Here is a 23642-nt window from a genome sequence, read left to right on the forward strand (position 1 = left end):
AAATTGCTTATTTCTCTGGATTTAAACATTTTTCGAAACATTTCGGATAATGTAAGCACAGCAAAAGTCAGCAAAATATATAACACTGTTCTAGTGGTTTTTAGATATTTTAATAAAAAAATCTTACATATTGCACCTTTAAATCTCTATTTTTATACATTATAAACTATCTGTGTTGGCAAAGCCCTATTTTTTTGAAAGTCCAAAAAGCAGTGATAAAAACTGATCACAGGTAAAAACATGATTTTTTTAACTACATACTAAATACCATCTGGTTGTACATAAGTATTGATTTCTTTTTAAAACATAAAAATAAATTTTAACAACTGTGCATGTTTGTTGATAATTGTCAACTGCAGTTCTATTCATATAGCATATATCAGCCGAACACACACTATATTTGATGGAGTCACTTTCCGAGTTCAGTTCAGTTAGGATTTGAATCACTCTGATCTGCTCTGCCACCTGCTGTTTATCATCATAATGCACATTCGTGAATAAATTAACTGTTCAGGCTGTGAAAAACAAACCATGTAGGCTACATTTTAATTATTTGTTGAAACTAGTCTATGTTTAAAATAGGAATTGACTTTCAAGACAATCATTGGACACGACTAACTACTTATGGAACAGACTTTTCATTTACAGTTAAACACCTTTGTCTTCTTAATGTGGCATAAGTATGAGATCTGTTTAAGTCTGTTTCAGTGGCCTCTCCAGCACTTTACTGATTCTAAACTCAGGCTCAAGGCTGGACTGACACTACTGCTCTTTGGGTTTGGGTGTGGTGTGGTTAGGCTTGGCAGTTTTTGATCCAATGATCCCCACCCACTATCTGTGGACAGATGAGTGGGAGAGACAGAAAGAAAAGGAAGGAAGAAATAGACACACAGAAATATAATATGCTATATCATATTATATATGAAACATTATACTCACGCTCATGTCGTTCCAAACCTGTATGACATTCTGCTGAACACAAAAGAAGATATTTTGAAGAATGTTGGTAACCAAACTGTTGCGGGTCCCATTGACTTCCATTGTCCAATATGGACAAAAATAGTGAGTGGGACCAAAACTGTTTGGTAACCACTTTTTAAAATATCTTCTTTTGTGTTCCACAGAAGAAAGAAAGTTGTACAGGTTTGGAATGACACGAGGGACAGTCCATCATTTTTGGGTAAACTATCCCTTTAAGTTGGTAGTACTCTATTACTCCAATTACAGAACTGAGAAATTCTCTCATTTAATATGGGTCAGTTAGGAAAACTGTAGCTTTATCCCAAAACATATATATGCTCACCTTTGAATGCTAGGCTGTGGGAGAGGTGATGTGGGGTGGTTTTGGGAATGGGATTAAAGCCAATGCCCACCCACCGTGGGCTGCCAGCGCCCTCTTGTGTAGCATTAATTCCTCTCTTACCTCTACTTTTATGACCGTTACACTTCTTCCGCTGGTTGGCCTGAATATAAACAAACAAAAACAGCAGAATTATGCTGGACAAACACACTTCTGCTTTAAAAGACTAAGAGTTCCATATAATTAATAAAAAAATTAATAACAAATGTAAATAAATCACTTTCAGTCAAACCAACATTTATTCAGACACCTTCAACATTTCGCACATTATCGCGGTTTATTCGCTATAGTTTCGAAATTGGTAATAAAGTATGACAAGAATTTTGTTCAGTCTGTGGTGTAAAAAGTTTGCATTAGCAATTAAAGAAAAAAACACTTAAGCTAAACATGGTCAGGTCAAAGTGTCTGCATAATTTTTGGTCCCAAATGTTTATCAATTTTTCTGATAGTCCACTGTATGAAGACTTTTTGGGTATAATATGTCAGTTTACTTTATTTTGCTATCCTCACTTGCATAAATGAACTATAGCATCCTGCACCCACAAGTAAAAATTATATCTGGTGTCTGAATAATTTTTGGTTTGACTGTATTTTTTAAATAGGCATTTTAAACAAAAGTCATAATTATACAGAGAGACAAATTTATGTATTATTATTATTATTATTATTATTAAGCAGTTGAATATATCCAAAATGTATTAATACTAATAATACATATTTTAGATGACATAAAATCATTTTTTTTGTAAATATATATAAAGTTTTGGCATCTACTAATGATGCTCTCACATTATTATGGCTGCATAATTATACCAGACACCTTGCCTGGTCACTCACCTCGATGGACGGCTTGGATGGAAGGCAGACTAACTCTTTTATAGTGATGTTTGGAGATTTAGACCTTCATAGTGAAAAGCAGATGCCAAACATCAGTTAAATGCAAGTATAAAAAAAACACTGTACATGTGATTAATGAACAAGTATGCAATTCATTTTCAAGTAGCCATACGTCCTGGTCAGGACTTTTTAAAATTGCCTAAAATGTCCAGTTTTTGAATTTGTATTTCTATGGACCCTTTTCACAGACTGTGATAACGCGTTTTACGGTCATCAGCATCGCAAATCCTGCAAAGCTTTTTATAATTTCAATTTTTTTTAAATGTATGCACATTTACAACACTTACATGTTTCGTACATGTAATGCACGCGGATTGTAGAGAGAACGTCAATAGGAAAACAAAGCCAAAACCCAGCCATTTAAGGCAATTTAGAAACCCCGGACAGGCCAAGACATGTCCAGGAAAAAGAGGACATATGGTCATCACATGTTTGATATCCATAACTCATAAAGGTGGTTTAAAAATGCTATAATATGCAGTGCTACTTATATGATTTATAAAACCTTGTTGATAAAATGGGAAGCAATTATTGGCCTACTTGTTTTGGCGGAGCCACTGAGGCTCGTGGTGCGGGTTGGGAATCCACATAACCAGTGGACACTGTGGCAACTCAGAGCGGCCCATCAAAGGACTGATCTCAACTGTATTTAACTGCAATCACAAGTCATGATTTATATAATTCAGATATGATTACTGATATTTTGGAAGTCAAGTGTAACCTCTACATACCTTGAGCATATTGTTTGGTTTATCGCTGGGCAACATGATGTCTGGGAAGGAAAGATTTGCCCTGCCAAACAATAACCAGAGACTGTGAGTAGTGGGACAGAAAAATAACAGTTCTGATCCCTTTTGTATTAATGCAGTGATGTATTAGACTCGCCTCTTAATCTTCTGAGTGTCTTGTGTCTGTTTGCTGAGAGAAACACAAGAGGCATCATTCAAAGATGCCTCTGTGTCAGCACCGTACAGTGGCCTTTCTTTAATCGGTCTCCCCCGTCCAGCCCATTCAGAGACATTAACTATACTCAGAGATGGAAAGTCCTCTGCTCCTATTACAAGAGACCAGAATAACAATGTGGCATTATACAGACAAAGATCAAATGAATAAGGGACTGATGCAGTATCCAGAAATCTGGAAAGGAAACGCACCATTTTTGAGAGAGTGTTTCCTCACGCGTGCTGGATTGTGGCGTTTGATTCCTCTGGTGCAGCGGCGCTCGGTGTCCCAGCAGCATGGGTGCGAACACAGCACCCTGAAACAGTGAGCTCCATCCACACTGGCCTCAAAGTCCCTGAAAAATGAAGGAAAGTAGATGAGTTTTCAAAGAACTGCAATGAACCTGATCAGACTTGTGAGGGGAAAAACTTAAAGCAATCGTTCACCCAAAAATGAAAACATAGACTTTACTCACCCTCAGGCCATCTAAGATGGGTTTGTTTCTTCATCGTAACAGATTTGGAGAAGTGTAGCATTACATCACTTGCTCACCAATGGATGCTCTGCAGTGAATGGGTGCCGTCAGAACGAGAGTCCAAACAGCCGATAAAAACATCACAATAATCCACACCACTCCAGTCCATCAGTTAATGTCTTGTGAAGAGAAAAGACAAATCCATGAATGTCTAACATCCAAAACGTCCATCTGTTTTTGTCTTCTTACATTAAAATCCACAGAAAATCCACATATGTTCACTACTTTTTTTTCACTTATAAACAGTGCCTGATCTGGGCATATTTCCCTCCTGATTCAGACGAGACAATTTTTTCACTGGAGAAAACAATATTCGGATGGACTGGAGTGGTGTGGATTATTGTGATGTTTTTATCAGCTGTTTGGACTTTCGTTCTGACGGCACCCATTCACTGCAGAGCATCCATTGGTGAGCAAGTGATGTAAAGCTACATTTCTCCAAATCTGTTCCAGTGAAGAAACAAACTCATCCACATCTTGGACGGCCTGCGGGTGAGTAAATCTTCAGCACATGTTCATTTTTTGGGTGAAATATTCCTTTAAGGAGTCCTTTTTTAGCCTATTAATATTCGAGCATATCAAATATTATTAGTGAGAAACGTTCAAAACAACCTCACAGGCTTTTATTCATTTACTGAGTAAAATGACAATGTGACAATAAAAATAGAACAACCCTTTAACGTCCTATTATTGTGATAAATAATCATTTATTCCCTTTAAGAAAAGCGCGTAGCTTACATTTTATTTGAACTGGATTCGTTTTGTCCATTTGGTGTAATAGCACGATAACACTTATATATATATATTTATATATACTACACTATAACATTAATATACGCTTACCTCATTTGTTACAACAGTTCATCCTCACAAGCGTTAACAAGCGTGTGCCTTTGCTTGTGTAAAGAGCGGTTGCTTAGCAGCAGCAGAAGTCCACTGGCCTACTTCCACTGTAAAAGCGCTAATGCAGGTCTGACGCGACTCTCGGCCACCGTACACTTGTTTCGGAAATCAAACTGTCGGATCTGTAATACAAATACGATCGATTCTCGAATTACGATTATGAAACATTTCCGCCAAACTTATATTCGTTTTAGTATAGTTTTACAACAGTCGATGCATCATGAAATAAACATAAATAATAATATCAAATATAATAACACAAGCAATAATAAGTTATGTGTTTTAGAAGAAAAATGTAAATAAAACGTACGTAGTGCACGGGTAGTACACGTAAATATAAATGTAGTATACCTAGTAATTTTAAATGTAAATTATTTTCGTATGATTAATAAATCTAAACAACACAGTACATTAACTATAAGCACATTAAAACATATTTCAGATTTTCCAAATGTGTTTTAATGACTAGTTTTTTTCTCTCTCGCGCCAGTTTGAGTAGAAGTGCCGAGGGACGTAAGCGCACGTGATCAGGTGGCGGGTCAGCTGACTCCAGCAGAACCAGGAAGCGCCCGAGGAGAGTTATTACGCGTTAATATTTACTCCCCGCGTGCAGGCTGTCATTACTTCATATCTGGAATATTATTAAAGCTGGCGCCTCAGTTCAGTCAGGGCCATGTTTGCAGCAGACGACGAGGACGGAGACTTTCTGTCTCCCTCTGGAGGGTGAGTTCCTGCCGGACAAACACACACTCTCTTGCAGGCAGAAGCCATCAGACAAACACCAGCCACTGTTTAAATAAAGTCTGGGGAGATGTGTAACACCGAAACTAAAATGCAGCGACGGTGTGGGGAAGAAAAAACTATTCTGGTGCCAGAGAGAAGAGAAGTGTCGCTCGTTGGCTGATAACGGACATTAATGTAGCAGTTATGGCTGACAGGTCAACTTGAAGAAACGTTAGTTGCGACGAAGTACACGAACAGACGAGAGAGTCGTGTGATGTGTTGAGCGTTGCATGTTCTCTGATGATCATCTGATGTCTGCTCTTTAACTGGCCTGCTTTAGAGACCTCTTGCTCGGGGTGTTGTTGATGTGATCAATTCCTCTAAAATCTTTTTTTCTAAACTTAAAAACTCCAAAATGCCACAGCCCACTTAAAGATCACTAGTGGCCCCCACTAATTAAAACGCAAATTGCAGAACTAACTTTGATTTATGTAATGTAAGACTTTCAGACATTTTAAGTGTTGTACTATTTAGTTTCTATATAGGATTTATGTGATGCCCTACTGTGTCATGTTTGATACGCAAATGTCTAAAGCTTCTAAATAATCAAAACTGTGTTGTCTGTTAAAGATTTACATTACAGGCTATCGATATTTCATTTTTCCTTTTGTCTAAATAAATATCAGCAACTGCACCATATTTCATGTTTTTGCTCAGTTTGGGATAATAAAACTCGGGTGTTTTTTTTCTTCCTTGAGGATGAGCTCCATATTCGCCTGTATCATCATACTATTGAAGCCATAAAAGCCTAATCGACTTTTTTTAAACAAATTTAAAAATAATAATAATACTAATATGGCTGTTATTTCAAATGTCAGGCTTTACAGGATTACGTTACATTATGACATTGTTTTTGTACTCATTATAGTACTGTACTGATAGGTGGATTATTTCTTTACTTATTTTTATCTATCTGTTTATTTATTTATTTTATTTTTTATTACTCATTCCTGTTCTGTTATTTTAAATGATAGCTTTTATTTTTTATAATTTATTTAATTGTTTTATTCAGATGACCCATTGTTTTTACATTTTTCTCTAAACATTTACACAGACTCCCTAACACATTTTTTGCGGGTCCACAGACCCCATTTTCAAACCTCTTTAAGTGTCACTAAATTTTGGAGCCACTACATTTCTTGTCTCTGGTGTTATATCCATAAATTCAGTTCTGCGCTGGCATCCACATGTGTTAATGGGGAATATGAAGCTGTTGAGAAGGATTGTAGAGAGGTGGAGAGTCAGCGTGTTAATGCCGCTCACATGCTGGTAGTTACACGTCCCGGATCAGAGCAGGGCCTCAGTCTGGGAACGGGGCGCCCACAGTCACGCGGAGCTGCTGTGTGGTTGTAGTCCCTGCCAGACCTGCTAAAGAGATCTGATACTACGTGGAAGTTGGAAATGTGGCATGAAGCTCAGATGAACATGAGGAGTGATTGACTGGTTATCATTGCATAGCTTCCAGCTCAGGCAGCAGGCCAGAAACGGGTCAGCTGAGCATGGCAGGACAGCAGGACAATGACTACAAGTGGAGACCGATCCATGGGTCAGTGGCGTATGCGTTCTAGCTTCCTGATGATATTGTGGAAGTCGTACTTTTTTGGTTTCATATGTTGTTGCAGGTGTTCACTGATGTTCTCAGTTTAAAGTGTAATCAAAAAGTCATTCAAAGTCAAAATTAGGTTAGCTTTGATTTGAGGATTGAGCGTCGTTCTGAGACTCATGTGATCTCCCACAAGTGGTGGAGCAGTGTAATAGTGGCCTTACTTGCTGCTTTTTTGTGATTCCAGAGCAAAGTTAGCCTCTCTGTTTGGACTGGATCAGGCAGCAAGCCAGGGGAACGAGTCTTTCCAGTACACAGCACCCAAACAGCCCCGCAAGAGCCCTGCCAACTCAGGTAAGACTGCAGGAGCCTCTGCGAGTGTGAGCTGACACTTAAAAGTGGTCATATCATGAGGAATCACAGTTTTCTATATATATATATATTTTTACATAAAATAAATTGGTGAGGAGTTAGAAACTGCATTTATAATTACAAACTATATCTAACACATCAGCAAATCTGCAAGCACAGCACCAAAAACCTTCCATGCGAAAGGGGTGTTTCTAAAGGTTCAAGAACAAAAAAACCTGACATTTAATTGCAAGGATCCAAGAGAAATAAAATGCTTTCTTCTTTTGCATGCACTGAATGTGTTAGTTTAGTGCCTGATTTGCTAAAGGAACAATGTAAATCAGCTAATGGCACAAACACACCTGTGAATTTAGCACTGATGTCAGTTCGCATCGGGAAAAAACATTGACGCAAACGTACATATCAATAGTCTCTGAAACAATAATGTTCTTGTTTGATAGGAATGAAACCACAATAGAATGAATTGCATCTGCTAAAACTGTGAAAGTGCACTCAAACATCTCATTTATATATTTATATAGCCTAGGCTAAACATTTTTGTGTTGATAAGATTCTTTTGTAATGTTTTTTGGCTTATGAAGGCTACATTAATGTGATTAAAAATACTGTAATATTGTGAAATATTATTAAAATTTAATTGAACTGTTTTGTATTTAAGTATCACATGATCCTTCAGAAATCATTCTAATATGCTGATTTACTGCTCAAGAAATGTTTCATATTATCATCATTGAAAACATTTGTGCTGCTTAAGATGTTTTTGGAAACCGTAATAAATTTTTTCTTTCTTTTAAGTTCAAAGGAACAGCATTTATTTAAAATAGAATTATGAACAGTGTAAATATTAACTATCACTTTTGATAATTTTAATGCATACTTTTGCATGCCTTTGAACTGTAGTGTAAGAGGACCTCATAGGGAAAAATAATGAATATGAAGTACGATAATACTTTTTTTTTAATGCAGTTTTTTTTTTGTTGACATTTTATGACATGTTTTGTTTTACAGGACCCCCAACCCAAAAGGGTGCACCTCCTCCAAACTCTCCTGCTGTTCTCTTTGCTACTGCAGTACATGCATACAGATAGTAAGACGGAAAAGATGCAGAAGCTTTTTTAATTTTGTGTATTATTTGTTATTTAATTTTAAGTGTATTGAATAAAGCATGGAAAATATACAGCTCTGTAGTGCTGCACATTTTAAACCTGTCTTCCAAAGCAAAGTGCTGTTTACAAGTATTTATCTTGAGTACTGGTTGTCTGTGGTAATGTACAGTTTGCAGACTGATGTTATGAATAGAGATATGCAGCGATCACTGTTTTTTCTGTGCAGTGTTAATGGACAGTATGTGAAACAAGGCAAGCTTGGAGCTGCGGTCCTTGGACATCATTCAACTAAAGAGGTTAGAATGATCACGTTTGTCTTCTTTTGACTGAGTCTTTCTTAACACATTTGCATGTCTGCCCTCTTTTTCAGTACAAGATCCTGCTGTATGTCAGTCAACAGAAGCAGGTGACAGCCGCCAGGATCCACAGCGGCTTCGTTCTCACTGTGAGCTCTTATTCACATAATTCAAGTCAGACAACACTTGTTTTTTTTTTTTTCTAACTGTCTCTCTCACATTCAGGTCCAGCCAAGTAACTACTGCACGTTTTATGATGACCCGAGACAGAATTGGTCGCTGATGTTTGAATCTGAGAAAGCAGCTACAGACTTTTGTAAAGAGGTTTGTGTTTTATGTTTGTATTTTAGCACATGAGGAGTAGGCTTGCCGCGATAGACGGTGCTGATGGTAATACCGGTGTTAAGCCGCAACACCGGTTACGTCACTTGCCCACCGCGGCACCGACCCCCACCGTCGTTTTGATTTTTTTATAGTAATAAAAATAATTTAGTTCAGTAAAAGAACAGACACTACAATTACAAACTGAACATGGCTGCTCAATGTAGCATGCCGAACGACAGTCACATCACAGAGCAGATTTTATTTCTCCAGTGAGGAGAGGGAGTCGAGCTGACTGACAAGAAGAGTGAGGTGAGACAGACAAGACGATCGCGGATGATTTAGTTTTGAAACTAAATCCAAAAGCGAGTGTTTGGCAATATTTGGGATTTTGAAAAGCCTGTTGACTTTTGCCGTTTATCTAAGGTATTTTGGAAGTTTTTTTAAACTTTCGTTTCTTATTTAATTGGTTCCACATTGTTTGCTGATTTTTACTTTATTTAAACTTTGTGTCGTTTATTTATTTATTTTTACATCAAGGTGTATGCCGTGCCTGCTTACTCGTTTTGCTAATAAACGTTCTACATTTCTTATTTATTTGGTTATATATTATACGTTAACTTATTTCCAGTTTTGTATACCTATTTAAACTTTATGTAAGGCATAGCCTGCCCTATAGCATGGTGTATTTTTATTTGTTTTGTTAATAAAAGTTCTATGTTTTATATATACACTAAAGTGAGTTTGACGTTGTATTTTGTTGTTGCATTCAAGCAATTGACGCCGAACTGCCGCTACTTCGAAAGTGAAAGTAAAATGTGCACGGTGCTTTTAAGCTATTTAAAAGCGAAGGAAAGCGAGGAAAAGAGGGGAAATTCAAACTAACTAAAAATTAACAATTGCTTTTGCCGCTATTTGAAAGTGAAAGTAAAACACGCAGCTTTTACAAGCTATTTAAAAGTGAGGAAAAGAGGGAGCGCCCCCACGGTGATACCGGTATTACCAGTGTTATCACACGTCGATTAACCGGTGGGAAAATTTCCTCACCATCACAACCCTTATGAGGAGCTTCTTACACAGTAATAATATTGTTTCAGGTTTGTCTTGCCAAAGTGAACTGCAGCAGTGCGTTAGACTCGGTCCTGATCCAGGAGCTTGTTCTCGGTGAGGGTCAGTCTGTGGAGAACGGGGACTCTTTAGAAGTGGCCTACTCTGGCTGGCTACTGCAAAACAACACCATCGGACAGGTAAAGATGTTTTGTCAGTGACCACATTTATGTGTGCACAGTGTCCAAAATGAACAGTGTAAATAAAAATGGCTTTGGTGAGTAAATAAGATGCCATTATAATCCAAAATGTACTATGCGCTAAGCAAGTTAATGTATGATGCATGCATTATGAGAATATGGCTGAATTCTGGTTAAAGTTCCATGTAAACATGGTTTTTATGAGAATTGTAGAACAACACTAAGGTTCAGTAAGTTCCGTTTTTAAAAGAAGTATCTTGTGCTCACCAAGGCTGCATTTATTTAAAAAATAAACTAAAAACATTGATATTGTGAAATATTATTACAATTTAAAAGAACTGTTTTCTATTGAAGTATATTTTAGAATATAATTTATTCTTGTGATGTAAAGCTGAATTTTCAGCATCATTACTTCAGTGTCACATGATCTCTCAGAAATCATTCTAATATGTGATCCTGGAGCACAAAAGCAGTCATAAGTCGCATGGGTATATTTGTAGCAATAGCCAAAAAAACATAGTATGGGTCAAAATTACAGATTTTTCTTTTATGCTAAAAATCATTAGGATATTAAGTAAAGATCATGTTCCATGAAGATATTTTGTAAACTTCCTACCGTAAATATATCAAAACTTAATTTTTGATTAGTAATATGCATTGCTAAGAACTTCATTTGGATAAATTGAAAGGCGATTTTCTCAATATTTCGATTTTTTTGCACCGTCAGATTCCAGATTTTCAAATAGTTGTATCTCGGCCAAATATTGTCCTATCCTAACAAACCATACATCACTGGAAAGCATATTTGTTCAGATTTCAGATGATGTATAAATCTAAATTTTGAAAAATTGACACTTAAGATAACAGCGTTTATTTGCAATATACATTTTTTGTAATATTATAAATGTATTTGCTGTCACTTTAATGGGTCCTTGCATAATAAAAGTAAGAAATTAAAATTTTTTAAAAAAACTTTTGGACTGTAGTTTATGAGCATAATGAAATATCTATAGATAAATTATTTTATTTGAAGTAATCTGTAGATAAATAGTTTTATTTGTTGCTACCCAGCTCTTTATATATATATATATATATATTATTATTATTATTATTATTTTTATTTTTATTTATTTTTTTCTTTCTTCTCCTCCAGATGTTTGACTCAAATCTGAATAAAGACAAACTGCTGAGACTGAAGCTCGGGGCTGGGAAAGTCATTAAGGTGAGGGGGAAGTTGACTGGGCTGGATTACATGTGTCATTATCACTCATATGGCAGTCTAAAGCTCTCTCTCTGTCTGTCCGTCTCTCAGGGCTGGGAGGACGGGATGTTAAATATGCGTAAAGGTGGAAAGCGACTCATGGTGATTCCACCCAGTCTCGCGTACGGGTCTCAGGGCGTTGCCAACCACATCCCACCGGACAGCACGCTAGTCTTTGAAGCTGAGATTCGTCGGGTACGTCATTCTCCCATTCAGAGCTTCCCTTTACTCCCTCATGTTTGACTGTATAATGTTAATACATACTCAAAAGTATATGCTTTTACGTCCTCGACACCGTTTCTAGTGTTGTAGAATCTGCAAATTGAGATCCAGCCCTGCTCTCTTCATCTGAATTCTCTCTTGATGCATGCTCAGGTTAAGTTTGCAAAGGATGACAGTTCAAGAGATTCGGCGGCTCCGTCTCCTGCTCCCAGCGTGGAGAGTCTGACCCCCTCCGAGCTCAACCAGCCCCTCAGCACTGTCCCACAAACCAGCAAACCCAGGTGAGCCCTACAGGCCTTCTGTTGGAGCTTGACTGGAGATTATTTTTTATATTAATAATATTTGATTGAGGTTTGCTGTTTCCTCTTTGTTTACAGTGAACCACCTCTTCGAGCAAAATCAAACTCCCTCAGTGAACAGCTCAGTGTAAGATTTGGCTCTTCTCAGTTTAACCACACATTTATTTTTAGCATTTTGTTTCATTAATGCAGATTTTTATTGTAAATAAATACATTTTATTTGGAGTGGTTAGTGCAGAACATATGTATTTATAACAAATAGGTGTGCACAGTATTTCAGGAACGTAATTATTGGCCAACATTAAATATTATTTTAGCCTGTCAAATCAGTATCTGACGATATTGGAAATATACCGTATTTTTAATTATGCAGGCTGATATTTTCTATTTTTACCTTTGTTGTCTTTTAGCTTTAGACTTACACTACTGTTCAAAAGGTGAGGGGTAGATAGCACAACTGTGTTCAACACTGATAATAATCAGAAATCAGCAGCAAATCAGCATATTAGAATGATTTCTGAAGGATCATGTGACACTGAAGACTGCAGTAATGATGCTGAAAATTCAACTTTGATCACAGGAATAAATTACATCTTAAAATATTTTCAAAAAGATAACTTTCAAAATATTATGAAAATATTTAATAATATTACTGTTTTTACTGTATTTTTGATCAAATAAATGTAACATTGGTGAGCATAGGAGACGTTCGAGAAAGTCTTACAGACATCACACTTTGGAATGGAATGGTAGTCTAAGTTAATTCATATTTAATGACATTAATAATTTTATTACACTCTTAAATGTTTATCAAATCTCAGAAAGGAATATTCATCTGTCATAGTTTTAATAATAATGTTTGATGCCCAAATTAATTTGTATTATTATTATTTTTAGTAGTAGTAATAGTATTTCTTTTTTACATAAAACAGTGGAGACTTTTATTATAGGCACTTTATTAGTAATCAGTCATAGTATGAAAATAATTATCGACTAGAATTTTAATATCAATGCTTCACTAATAATAAACCTTCTGCAATATAATAAATATGCCTGTGTGTTTTCTGACATGTTTTGCAATGTCTTCAGAATCCCGATGCCACTAAAGCTAAACTGATTTCACGCATGGCCAAAATGGGCCAGCCAATGCTGCCCTTCATGACCGGCCCGGCCTCATCGCCCTCACAGCCAGACTCTAGTGACTCTGAACTTGAGGCAAGGTTTATTTTTGTGAGACATTCATTGAGAACTTCATTTCAGAGACTCTGTCTCCTAACCAGACACAACACAAAAATCTGCCACTGTACTCTGTTTTGGTCCTTTAATAAAGATACTCAGTGTAAATGTGAGGGATAATTCTCATGCGCTCTGATCCTGTTATTGCTGTAGGACCCGAGTGTGTCCAGACTCAAGGAATATAGCAGTGAACCATCACTGCAGCCTGTGCACATCTCCTCCGGCCCGCCACCTTCAGTGCAGGGTAACACCTATATCAAATCATATTCTGATCAAGGTCAGGAGTGTAACATAGTGTAAAATAATGCACTTTTTATAAGATATACTCATTGTTTGTTAAAGCAATAAGCCTCAAGAAGCCGTGGTTTAATAAAGGGCGTTGTTAGGCATGACGCGAAGTGGAGTGCTTAAAACCCCCTTAGCTGTTATAAATTCACTGTAAACCACGGCTTCACGGGGCTAATTGCTTTTATAAAACGGTTATTCCATATACGTAGTAAGGTTTCACAAAATAAAACTGAGCAAATAAAGTGTAATGATATTAATAAAAACAGTATTCTTCCACCAAACAATTTAGCTCCTCAGAATCAGTTGTGGTTCCAACAAAGTGGCTGCCGAACAACACACAGAAGTAAACAAAAGTGTGTGTTTGTAGATTGAATTAATTTACAACAGCTTCGAACGTGGCTCAACCAATCAGAATCAAGGACCGGAACTATCCGTTGTATAAAATGAAATGTAGCATAAACCTACAAAACCAGCACACAAATGCTTAGCTATATACTGTTATACAGTTCATTTTAGTTTTATGACATTGTATTCACTCTCTCTTCATTCCAGCTTCAGCCCTTCTACCGGTTACAATGGCAACAGCCAATCCACAGCCCATGATTCCTGGAGCAGTACATGCCTTTCAGGTGGCTAACTCACTAGCGCTGTGAAAATCCATTCTGTCATCATTTACTCACCCTCAAGTTGATCCAGATCTGTATGAGTTTCTTTCTTCTGTTTAACATAAAAATATATTTTGAAGAATGTTGACTTCTATAAGTATAAGTCAATGGGGACCAGAAACTGTTTGGCTACCAACATTCTTCAAAATAACTTCTTTTGTGGTCAACAGAAGAAAGAAACTCATACATGTTTGGAACAACTTGATGGTGAGTAAATGATGATTATTAATATTGCTCCTACTGTTAGTTAGTGATCTGCTGCCGGTTGCACCAGCTGTGTGTAACTTAGCTTAGTTGCAACCTAAAGAGGCACAAAGTTACAACTTGTGCGGTATGTAAATTTGCATTGTGCAATAACACTTGAAATGTAACTCTGCATCAGTAAGCTCATGTTTTACCAGACAAACTTCAATTCTTTAGACATGTGATCATTTTTACACTCATCATTTTGCAAATGCATAAATTATTGTTAGCAGCTCTTTAACACACACTTGATTTAAACAGTGTATGCGTGTCAAATAAAATCAGTCATAATAAATGTAATTTCTTATGTTTTTTTCAGTATTAAATCATTTATTAATTTTAAATGCAGTTTTTAATGTTATATTATGCAGCTATGCTACACATTCTGCCTTAAGAACAAATGATGCAACCAAATGAATTACAGAGTTTGTTATTACAAACTAGTTAGTAGTTCATTAACCTCTAGTGTGGACTTTATTATTCCAATTTAAGTAACTTACAAACAGCTGGTGCAACCCTATCCTGAACAAACCCTTAACACCAAGCATAAAACATCAGTTGACTGTGATTTCCTCTTTGCAGCCTGTAAGTCAGATGTACCCCACTCAGACTGTGCCTTACCAAGGTAAAGATCATAGCTGTGCACTACAAAATCTGTACAGCCTATGAAATCTTACTTCTTTGACATAAATATTGCATTTATTTGTAGCTTATCAGCTGCAGATGTGAATGTTTTAAGGTTGGGATTGTAAATGATTGTCTGTCTCTTTAAGGAACTAGTGATGTCACATCCTTCTTGATGACAGAGGCTCGACAACATAACACTGAAATCAGATTGGCTGTTGGTAAAGTAGCCGACAGACTGGACCACTTGTCTTCGAAGGTTGGTATATTATAAGTCAATATTTCAAAGTAACTATTACATTATATACTTGCACAACTTTTTGAGAAACCTCTCTTCTTTTTCAGATTGATGACCTACAAAAGCAAGGCAGCGTTTCGTTGGGCTTATCGAATGTATCCATGGAAACAGCAATGATCATGCACAACATTCAGAGAATCATACAGGTAATTAATTGGCAGGTGAGCAGTGATTGGTCAATCAAACCCTCATTCATATTTTTCAGTACTTGCAGTTTTTGAGGGAACTACAGACGGATTATGAGTTGATGAAAAGCTAATAAAAATGAAAATATACATTTTCAATCAATCAATCAAAATAAAATACTTAAAAAAAGCTGAAATATTTTGTCGACCTGCATGTCATGTGACTTCATTCATTCATTCAGGAGAATGAATGTCTGAAGAAAGAGGTGTTTGAGAAAAGCTCCCGCATTGAGGAGCAGAACCGCAAGATCAGCGAGCTCATCAATCAGAACCAGAGGTCAGGATTCAGTTCAACTCTCTCACTTTATGCCCGGTTCAGACTACACGATTTTAGCCCGATTTTGCCCCGATTTGCTTGACGTAGGGTGTCGTGGGGATTCGTAAACGACAATGGGCTTCGGGACACAAGATTCCATCGTTTCAGCTCGTGTAGCGTGTCTTAGTGGATGACAACCGATTCCGCGACTGCCATGCTTCACGACATCACGACAGAAAGACTAGCATGTTAAAAAAAAATTTCCATCGTCCACGACGAGTTCTGTCACATTGGTGACTTTGACCAATAGCAGCACAGAAGCTCTTTCATACACAGGTTTCAAACATGGGAAACGAAAGAGAGATGGTGCTGCTAGGTGGAATTATGAGATGGAAGAAAGGTTCGTGGAGCTGTGGCAACAGTACTCCTGCCTGTATGATGTGTCATCGAGGGACTACCACGACAGAACAAAGATAGAAAAATGCTGGCGAACTATAGCGGAATCGCTTCAGCAATGTTTACAGTCTTGTTTTCAGAAGTCAGTCGCTAGTTACGCCTTCTCGATGACATCAGGCGCGTCGTTAAAGACGGCACACGATGAATGGTCGGGAAGCAACGTGTAGTCTGACATGTTTCTTGTCCACGACACGACGATATCAGTGTCAGTGAGCCAGAAAGGTTTCACATTATAATTAATGAGAAATTCATATTATAGACACACTGACTGATCGGAAGGTCATGACAATGAGGTTGTAATTTCCTATTGGCATTTTCGATTGAGCAGAGCAGATGCCGAAAACATTTTGCACCAGTCACCAGAGAAGCTGTTTACTGTGAGGTATCAAGTGAGAGTATTCTACAATAATCACACAGGGAGAAAATTATACAGCTGCTTCAAGATTTATAGTCATTAATCGACATGCTTCCTTCCAGGATATTAAATAGTGGCATGTTACCAAGCCATCAGTCACTTCAAAAGAACAAAACACTATGCAATACAAGCTGAAAACATGCACCGGTGTGCAAGCTATAGAATCCAGATGTAGTCTGGCCCAACTACTGCTTTGGGGGGGGGGGAATTAACTGGGAGACAATTAACTGGGAGAAAAAAGGGAGAAAAAATTATGATGGGGAAACATATTTGGTGTACAGGTTGTTTAAAAAAAAACAAATAAAGTGTAATGATATTAATAAAAACAGTATTCTTCCACCAAACAATTTAGCTCCTCAGAATCAGTTGTGGTTCCAACAAAGTGGCTGCCGAACAACACACAGAAGTAAACAAAAGTGTGTGTTTGTAGATTGAATTAATTTACAACAGCTTCGAACGTGGCTCAACCAATCAGAATCAAGGACCGGAACTATCCGTTGTATAAAATGAAATGTAGCATAAACCTACAAAACCAGCACACAAATGCTTAGCTATATACTGTTATACAGTTCATTTTAGTTTTATGACATTGTATTCACTCTCTCTTCATTCCAGCTTCAGCCCTTCTACCGGTTACAATGGCAACAGCCAATCCACAGCCCATGATTCCTGGAGCAGTACATGCCTTTCAGGTGGCTAACTCACTAGCGCTGTGAAAATCCATTCTGTCATCATTTACTCACCCTCAAGTTGATCCAGATCTGTATGAGTTTCTTTCTTCTGTTTAACATAAAAATATATTTTGAAGAATGTTGACTTCTATAAGTATAAGTCAATGGGGACCAGAAACTGTTTGGCTACCAACATTCTTCAAAATAACTTCTTTTGTGGTCAACAGAAGAAAGAAACTCATACATGTTTGGAACAACTTGATGGTGAGTAAATGATGATTATTAATATTGCTCCTACTGTTAGTTAGTGATCTGCTGCCGGTTGCACCAGCTGTGTGTAACTTAGCTTAGTTGCAACCTAAAGAGGCACAAAGTTACAACTTGTGCGGTATGTAAATTTGCATTGTGCAATAACACTTGAAATGTAACTCTGCATCAGTAAGCTCATGTTTTACCAGACAAACTTCAATTCTTTAGACATGTGATCATTTTTACACTCATCATTTTGCAAATGCATAAATTATTGTTAGCAGCTCTTTAACACACACTTGATTTAAACAGTGTATGCGTGTCAAATAAAATCAGTCATAATAAATGTAATTTCTTATGTTTTTTTCAGTATTAAATCATTTATTAATTTTAAATGCAGTTTTTAATGTTATATTATGCAGCTATGCTACACATTCTGCCTTAAGAACAAATGATGCAACCAAATGAATTACAGAGTTTGTTATTACAAACTAGTTAGTAGTTCATTAACCTCTAGTGTGGACTTTATTATTCCAATTTAAGTAACTTACAAACAGCTGGTGCAACCCTATCCTGAACAAACCCTTAACACCAAGCATAAAACATCAGTTGACTGTGATTTCCTCTTTGCAGCCTGTAAGTCAGATGTACCCCACTCAGACTGTGCCTTACCAAGGTAAAGATCATAGCTGTGCACTACAAAATCTGTACAGCCTATGAAATCTTACTTCTTTGACATAAATATTGCATTTATTTGTAGCTTATCAGCTGCAGATGTGAATGTTTTAAGGTTGGGATTGTAAATGATTGTCTGTCTCTTTAAGGAACTAGTGATGTCACATCCTTCTTGATGACAGAGGCTCGACAACATAACACTGAAATCAGATTGGCTGTTGGTAAAGTAGCCGACAGACTGGACCACTTGTCTTCGAAGGTTGGTATATTATAAGTCAATATTTCAAAGTAACTATTACATTATATACTTGCACAACTTTTTGAGAAACCTCTCTTCTTTTTCAGATTGATGACCTACAAAAGCAAGGCAGCGTTTCGTTGGGCTTATCGAATGTATCCATGGAAACAGCAATGATCATGCACAACATTCAGAGAATCATACAGGTAATTAATTGGCAGGTGAGCAGTGATTGGTCAATCAAACCCTCATTCATATTTTTCAGTACTTGCAGTTTTTGAGGGAACTACAGACGGATTATGAGTTGATGAAAAGCTAATAAAAATGAAAATATACATTTTCAATCAATCAATCAAAATAAAATACTTAAAAAAAGCTGAAATATTTTGTCGACCTGCATGTCATGTGACTTCATTCATTCATTCAGGAGAATGAATGTCTGAAGAAAGAGGTGTTTGAGAAAAGCTCCCGCATTGAGGAGCAGAACCGCAAGATCAGCGAGCTCATCAATCAGAACCAGAGGTCAGGATTCAGTTCAACTCTCTCACTTTATGCCCGGTTCAGACTACACGATTTTAGCCCGATTTTGCCCCGATTTGCTTGACGTAGGGTGTCGTGGGGATTCGTAAACGACAATGGGCTTCGGGACACAAGATTCCATCGTTTCAGCTCGTGTAGCGTGTCTTAGTGGATGACAACCGATTCCGCGACTGCCATGCTTCACGACATCACGACAGAAAGACTAGCATGTTAAAAAAAAATTTCCATCGTCCACGACGAGTTCTGTCACATTGGTGACTTTGACCAATAGCAGCACAGAAGCTCTTTCATACACAGGTTTCAAACATGGGAAACGAAAGAGAGATGGTGCTGCTAGGTGGAATTATGAGATGGAAGAAAGGTTCGTGGAGCTGTGGCAACAGTACTCCTGCCTGTATGATGTGTCATCGAGGGACTACCACGACAGAACAAAGATAGAAAAATGCTGGCGAACTATAGCGGAATCGCTTCAGCAATGTTTACAGTCTTGTTTTCAGAAGTCAGTCGCTAGTTACGCCTTCTCGATGACATCAGGCGCGTCGTTAAAGACGGCACACGATGAATGGTCGGGAAGCAACGTGTAGTCTGACATGTGTCTTGTCCACGACACGACAAGATTTTAGGAGTCAAAATCGTGTAATCTGACACAGTGACTATCGTGACTGACAAAAATATTGTGTAGTCTGAACCTGGCATTACTGTTTTGACTATCATGTCAAATAAGATTGTGACTCGAGGGTGTTTGTGTTTGTGTAGGTATGTGGAGCAGAGTAATCAGCTGATGGAGCAGAGAAACGACTCGCTGAAGAACAGCAGTGAACACAATCAGGCCAGAATACTGCAGGCAGAGCAAGACAAGGTAACTCTATTAAACAGTCCAATCCATTACACACACACACACACAATAACACCAGAGCAGCTCTGCTTCACAATGTAGTGAGCTGCCATGCCTTATACTACCTACATGGGCTGATGACTACATCAGGTGCCTGATCTGAAGTGCTCTTCTTAGGCAGCATCTGCACATGGCATACAGTTAGCGCTCCTCAGGTGACTCAACTCCCAGTGTGTTTCAATAGAGTTGTGAATAGAGTTATATTCAAGTTATGAATATAGGGATGTGATACTCGGTCGCTCCAGTATTGTGTATTTGGAAGTGCAGAATTTAACTCGAAATCCAACAAATTCTATATTTCTGCAGCAGGTTTTTGTATAAGTTTTTCTGAATTTCCACAATTTTTAAGGAGTGGGGAAGCAATATAATGGACAGATTATATATACCACTGGGACTTTGACACCATCAGGTTTATGTGTTTGAAAGGAAAACAATGTTCTGATGTGAGACAGGCCTTTTTGAGACTTTAATTTGAGAAAAGCTGCAGCAAATTCAGTCATTTTAGGCTGTAAAAATCAGCAAATGTGCAAAAATAATCTGACAAAAAACATTCAGTAAAATAGTTTTTTTTTTTTTTAGATTGAATTATTTTTTAAAATACTTTTTTATGAAGGATACGCATGATTCTGCCTTAGTTTTTGACCTAAACAAGGCCCAACCATTTGGAAACGCCACCATGGTCTTTCTAAAAGAGATGTAGAAGAATGTTTTCCCTGAATTCTTGTTTTTACCACAAAAACCACTCTCTTTACACACTCATTTTAACATTACAGAAGAATCTGGTGTTCATAACACAGCAAAAACTCTTAAATATCTCTACTGTTAACACTTTATTTCCTGCTAAGCCATGTATCTCTGCTCTGATTGGTAAATTAACACTGCTCTGATTGGCTGAGAGCCTTTAGTGGTGACTGCTCTCTTTTCCCAGCATGCACTGCCACAGGAATTGAGCTGGGTTCAGGTGAGCAAAAGCGCTGTCCCGCCTCATCCGTGTCTTCATAGTCTTCACTCACTGTTTCCCATCATTTATTTCAGTGAAGCATTTCCCATTTCTCTTTCTGTTCACTCTTTGTTTTAACAGGCACCACTCACTAACCAATCAGCATTCAGCTCTCAGCAGAGATAGATAGTTCTACCACCATATTTGACGTATCATCTTGTCACTGGTTTTGTTTCCTTGTATCTTTTTTCTTTCGGTTACAGTCTCGTTATCATTTCATCTGAGTAGTTGTGTTGTAACATGAGTTGAGGATAAGCTGGTTTAATGTCGTCTCTCTGTATCTCTCCGGAAGGCACGCTTGACAGAGGATTTGGCGTCGTCCACGGCGCGCGTGTCGGAGCTGCAGCTGGAGTTGAGCTCTCAGCAGCAGAAGGCCACAGTGCTGCAGACCAAACTCAACTCGGCCTTGCAGGACAGTCAGCAGCGCAGCACACACGTCACAACACTGGAGGCACAGATACTGGGTGAGAACTAGCTAACCATGTTGATCTGTTAACCATGAGTGAAACAAGTGATTCACTGCAAGATGATCTGTTGATCGCTTGGTTTGCAAAAATATGTATTAAAGGGGTCATATGATGCGATTTCAAGTTTTCCTTTCTCTTTGGAGTGTTACAAGCTGATTGTGCATAGATAAGATCCCTGAAGTTGCAAAGACTAAGTCTCAAAACCAAAGAGATATTCTTTATCAAAGTTAAGACTCTGCCACGCCCCCCTAAAACGGCTCGTTCTAACACGCCCCCACATATCTACCTCACTATGTGGAAATATTAGCATAATGCGCCCAAATGTTCACGCAAAGAAAGAAGGCGTGGTTTCAGTAACGGCAGTTAGTGTTGAAGCAGCATGTCAGGGAGACGCTGTGTGTTTCTAGGCGAAAGCAATAGCACTTTATTTGGCCTTCCGAAAGTAGATGGACCCCTTTAAACAATAAATATGTGGGTGAACTTCACAATAAACATGTACAGGTCACATTTCACTAAAAAATTAAAGAAAAAATAATGATTTGTGTATATATTTCTACCTTTTGTTTGAGTTTTATTTTTTTCAGTTTTGTTTCTAGTTTGGAACTATTTTTGCTTTCAGTAAGGAAAAATTAGTCAAATGTTAGTGACTGTGGAAAACTGCATGGAAAACACCTGGTTAAGGCTTGATGTAAGTATCTGTGTGTTTCAGAGCTGAAGGAAACGGCAGACAGAGTGCAGAGTCAATACAAGATGGAAAAACAGAAACGAAAGGAACTGGAGCACAAACTCAACAACATGGAAGAAGAGCTACAGGATATGAAAACAGAGAAAGACAGTCTGGAACGAGTGAGTAATTCACACTTCTGTCTGTGTGTACATGTGTGAGGGGAAAACAACAAATAATTGAAACCTCATCTTGTGCATTAACCTCTGTGATTCAGACTCTCTCTGAGAGAAAGAGGAAGTGGCAGTTGGAGAGACAGCGCTGCGATGAGGAACTGGAAGAGGTGAGGAGGGCGGGCCAACAGGAGTTAGACAGCCTCAGGAGCCAATTACGTAAAGCCAGAACGAGCACCGGTCAAGCTGCAGCTGAACAGGTAAATGTGTTCACACATGATGACAAGAACAGATCCATGCTGAATTCATGGCAACTTTCCTTACCCGTTCCTAACAGTAACTGGGTGTTTAAAGCTATTTTTTTTTAAGTAAGTAGTTCTACTTTTGTGCCTGTGTGTGTAGCTGTCTCAGCTGCAGGCTGATCTGGAGCAGGAGTGGCAGGTGAAGTGTGATCAGGCTCTGGCAGCGGCACGTGAACAGCAGAGGAGAGAGATGACTGAACTCACAGAGCACAGAGATGCACTGCAGCTCAAACTCACACAGCTGCAGGACAAGGTGCACATACACTACACCATGTGCCGAATTAAATCCAATACTTCTTTCTTACTAATTTTGGGGAGCTGATTCCAAAAGTTTAGGCTGTTTTGCTTGAGCATATCAAACTTCCTCACGAAATATGGTGTGTTTTGTAGCATTTTTGCTTGTTTTAGACAACCATTAGTAAGGTGAAGTTTTGAAGTATCCCTTAAAGGGGTCATATGATGCGATTTAAATTTTTCCTTTCTCTTTGGAGTGTTACAAGCTCTTGGTGCATAAAGAAGATCTGTAAAGTTGCAAAGACTAAAGTCTCAAATCCAAAGAGATATTCTTTATAAAAGTTAAGAGTCAGCCACGCCTACCTAAAATGGCTCGTTCTAACACGCCCCCACATACCTACGTCACGATCTGGGAAGATTTGCATAACACCGCCCAAATGTTCACGCAAAGAAAGAAGGCGTAACTTTTATTCTCGCTGTAGTATTGTTGTTGCCACCGCCGCCATGTCGTGAAGGCACTGTGTGTTTCGTTGTGAAAGCGAAACTACTTTGTTTGGCCTTCCAAAAGAGGATGATATCCGCTTCGTCATGCCTAGAGCTGATACTCTCTCGTCGAATCCGCCAGCCGTGCCGTTCTCAAGCCCGCCACCGCTCACTCTAGCCCTCCGGCCGTTCCTCACTCTAGCCCCCGGACTCTGCTCACTGTAGGCTGCCGCCGCTCGCTCTAGGCCACCGTGTGTGACGCTGTGTTTCGTTGTGAAAGCGAAACTACTTTGTTTGG

General features: G+C 38.1%; 2 protein-coding genes across 5 annotated transcripts in view; one reads left to right on the top strand and one right to left on the bottom strand.

Moving 5' to 3' along the window:
• Nucleotides 1-277: 277 nt before the first annotated feature.
• On the bottom strand, nt 278-5015 carry LOC107556216 (uncharacterized). The gene is made up of 9 exons (XM_016239271.1): nt 4948-5015; nt 4578-4759; nt 3412-3554; nt 3143-3311; nt 2989-3049; nt 2798-2910; nt 2198-2261; nt 1304-1463; nt 278-835 (listed from the first exon to the last, which is right to left on the bottom strand). Exons 2-9 carry the CDS (start codon nt 4580-4582, stop codon nt 705-707), a joined length of 846 nt encoding a protein of 281 aa, XP_016094757.1. The 5' UTR covers nt 4583-4759; nt 4948-5015; the 3' UTR covers nt 278-704.
• Nucleotides 5016-5158: 143 nt separating this feature from the next.
• fkbp15b (FKBP prolyl isomerase family member 15b) overlaps nt 5159-23642 on the top strand; it is a 26222-nt gene continuing 7738 nt past the window's right edge. For 2 of the 4 annotated variants that reach the window (XM_016239282.1, XM_016239281.1), the window contains exons 1-24: nt 5159-5360; nt 7211-7317; nt 8344-8422; nt 8668-8737; nt 8812-8886; nt 8963-9061; nt 10156-10305; nt 11459-11527; nt 11618-11761; nt 11942-12069; nt 12166-12214; nt 13177-13302; nt 13477-13567; nt 14164-14240; nt 15102-15144; nt 15293-15402; nt 15489-15587; nt 15809-15903; nt 19883-19985; nt 20950-20982; nt 21314-21485; nt 22198-22334; nt 22430-22585; nt 22728-22880. In XM_016239282.1, the coding sequence (XP_016094768.1) occupies nt 5311-5360; nt 7211-7317; nt 8344-8422; nt 8668-8737; nt 8812-8886; nt 8963-9061; nt 10156-10305; nt 11459-11527; nt 11618-11761; nt 11942-12069; nt 12166-12214; nt 13177-13302; nt 13477-13567; nt 14164-14240; nt 15102-15144; nt 15293-15402; nt 15489-15587; nt 15809-15903; nt 19883-19985; nt 20950-20982; nt 21314-21485; nt 22198-22334; nt 22430-22585; nt 22728-22880 (2415 nt within the window). In that variant the 5' untranslated portion in view covers nt 5159-5310. The remainder of the gene's footprint in view (nt 5361-7210; nt 7318-8343; nt 8423-8667; nt 8738-8811; nt 8887-8962; nt 9062-10155; nt 10306-11458; nt 11528-11617; nt 11762-11941; nt 12070-12165; nt 12215-13176; nt 13303-13476; nt 13568-14163; nt 14241-15101; nt 15145-15292; nt 15403-15488; nt 15588-15808; nt 15904-19882; nt 19986-20949; nt 20983-21313; nt 21486-22197; nt 22335-22429; nt 22586-22727; nt 22881-23642) is intronic. The other 2 variants (XM_016239279.1, XM_016239280.1) reach the window with 2 other exon arrangements.

This window comes from Sinocyclocheilus grahami, unplaced genomic scaffold, assembly GCF_001515645.1.
Source record: "Sinocyclocheilus grahami isolate Dianchi unplaced genomic scaffold, SAMN03320097.WGS_v1.1 scaffold560.1, whole genome shotgun sequence".
NCBI lineage: Eukaryota > Metazoa > Chordata > Actinopteri > Cypriniformes > Cyprinidae > Sinocyclocheilus > Sinocyclocheilus grahami.

What these genes read in the sequence shown, in the direction of transcription:
- LOC107556216 (XM_016239271.1), bottom strand. An exon ending in CATCCAAGCCGTCCATCGAG is followed by an intron (nt 1,464 to 2,197) that starts GTGAGTGACCAG and finishes GTTTATATTCAG; the next exon opens with GCCAACCAGCGGAAGAAGTG. An exon ending in CCACAGCCTAGCATTCAAAG is followed by an intron (nt 836 to 1,303) that starts GTGAGCATATAT and finishes ATCTGTCCACAG; the next exon opens with ATAGTGGGTGGGGATCATTG.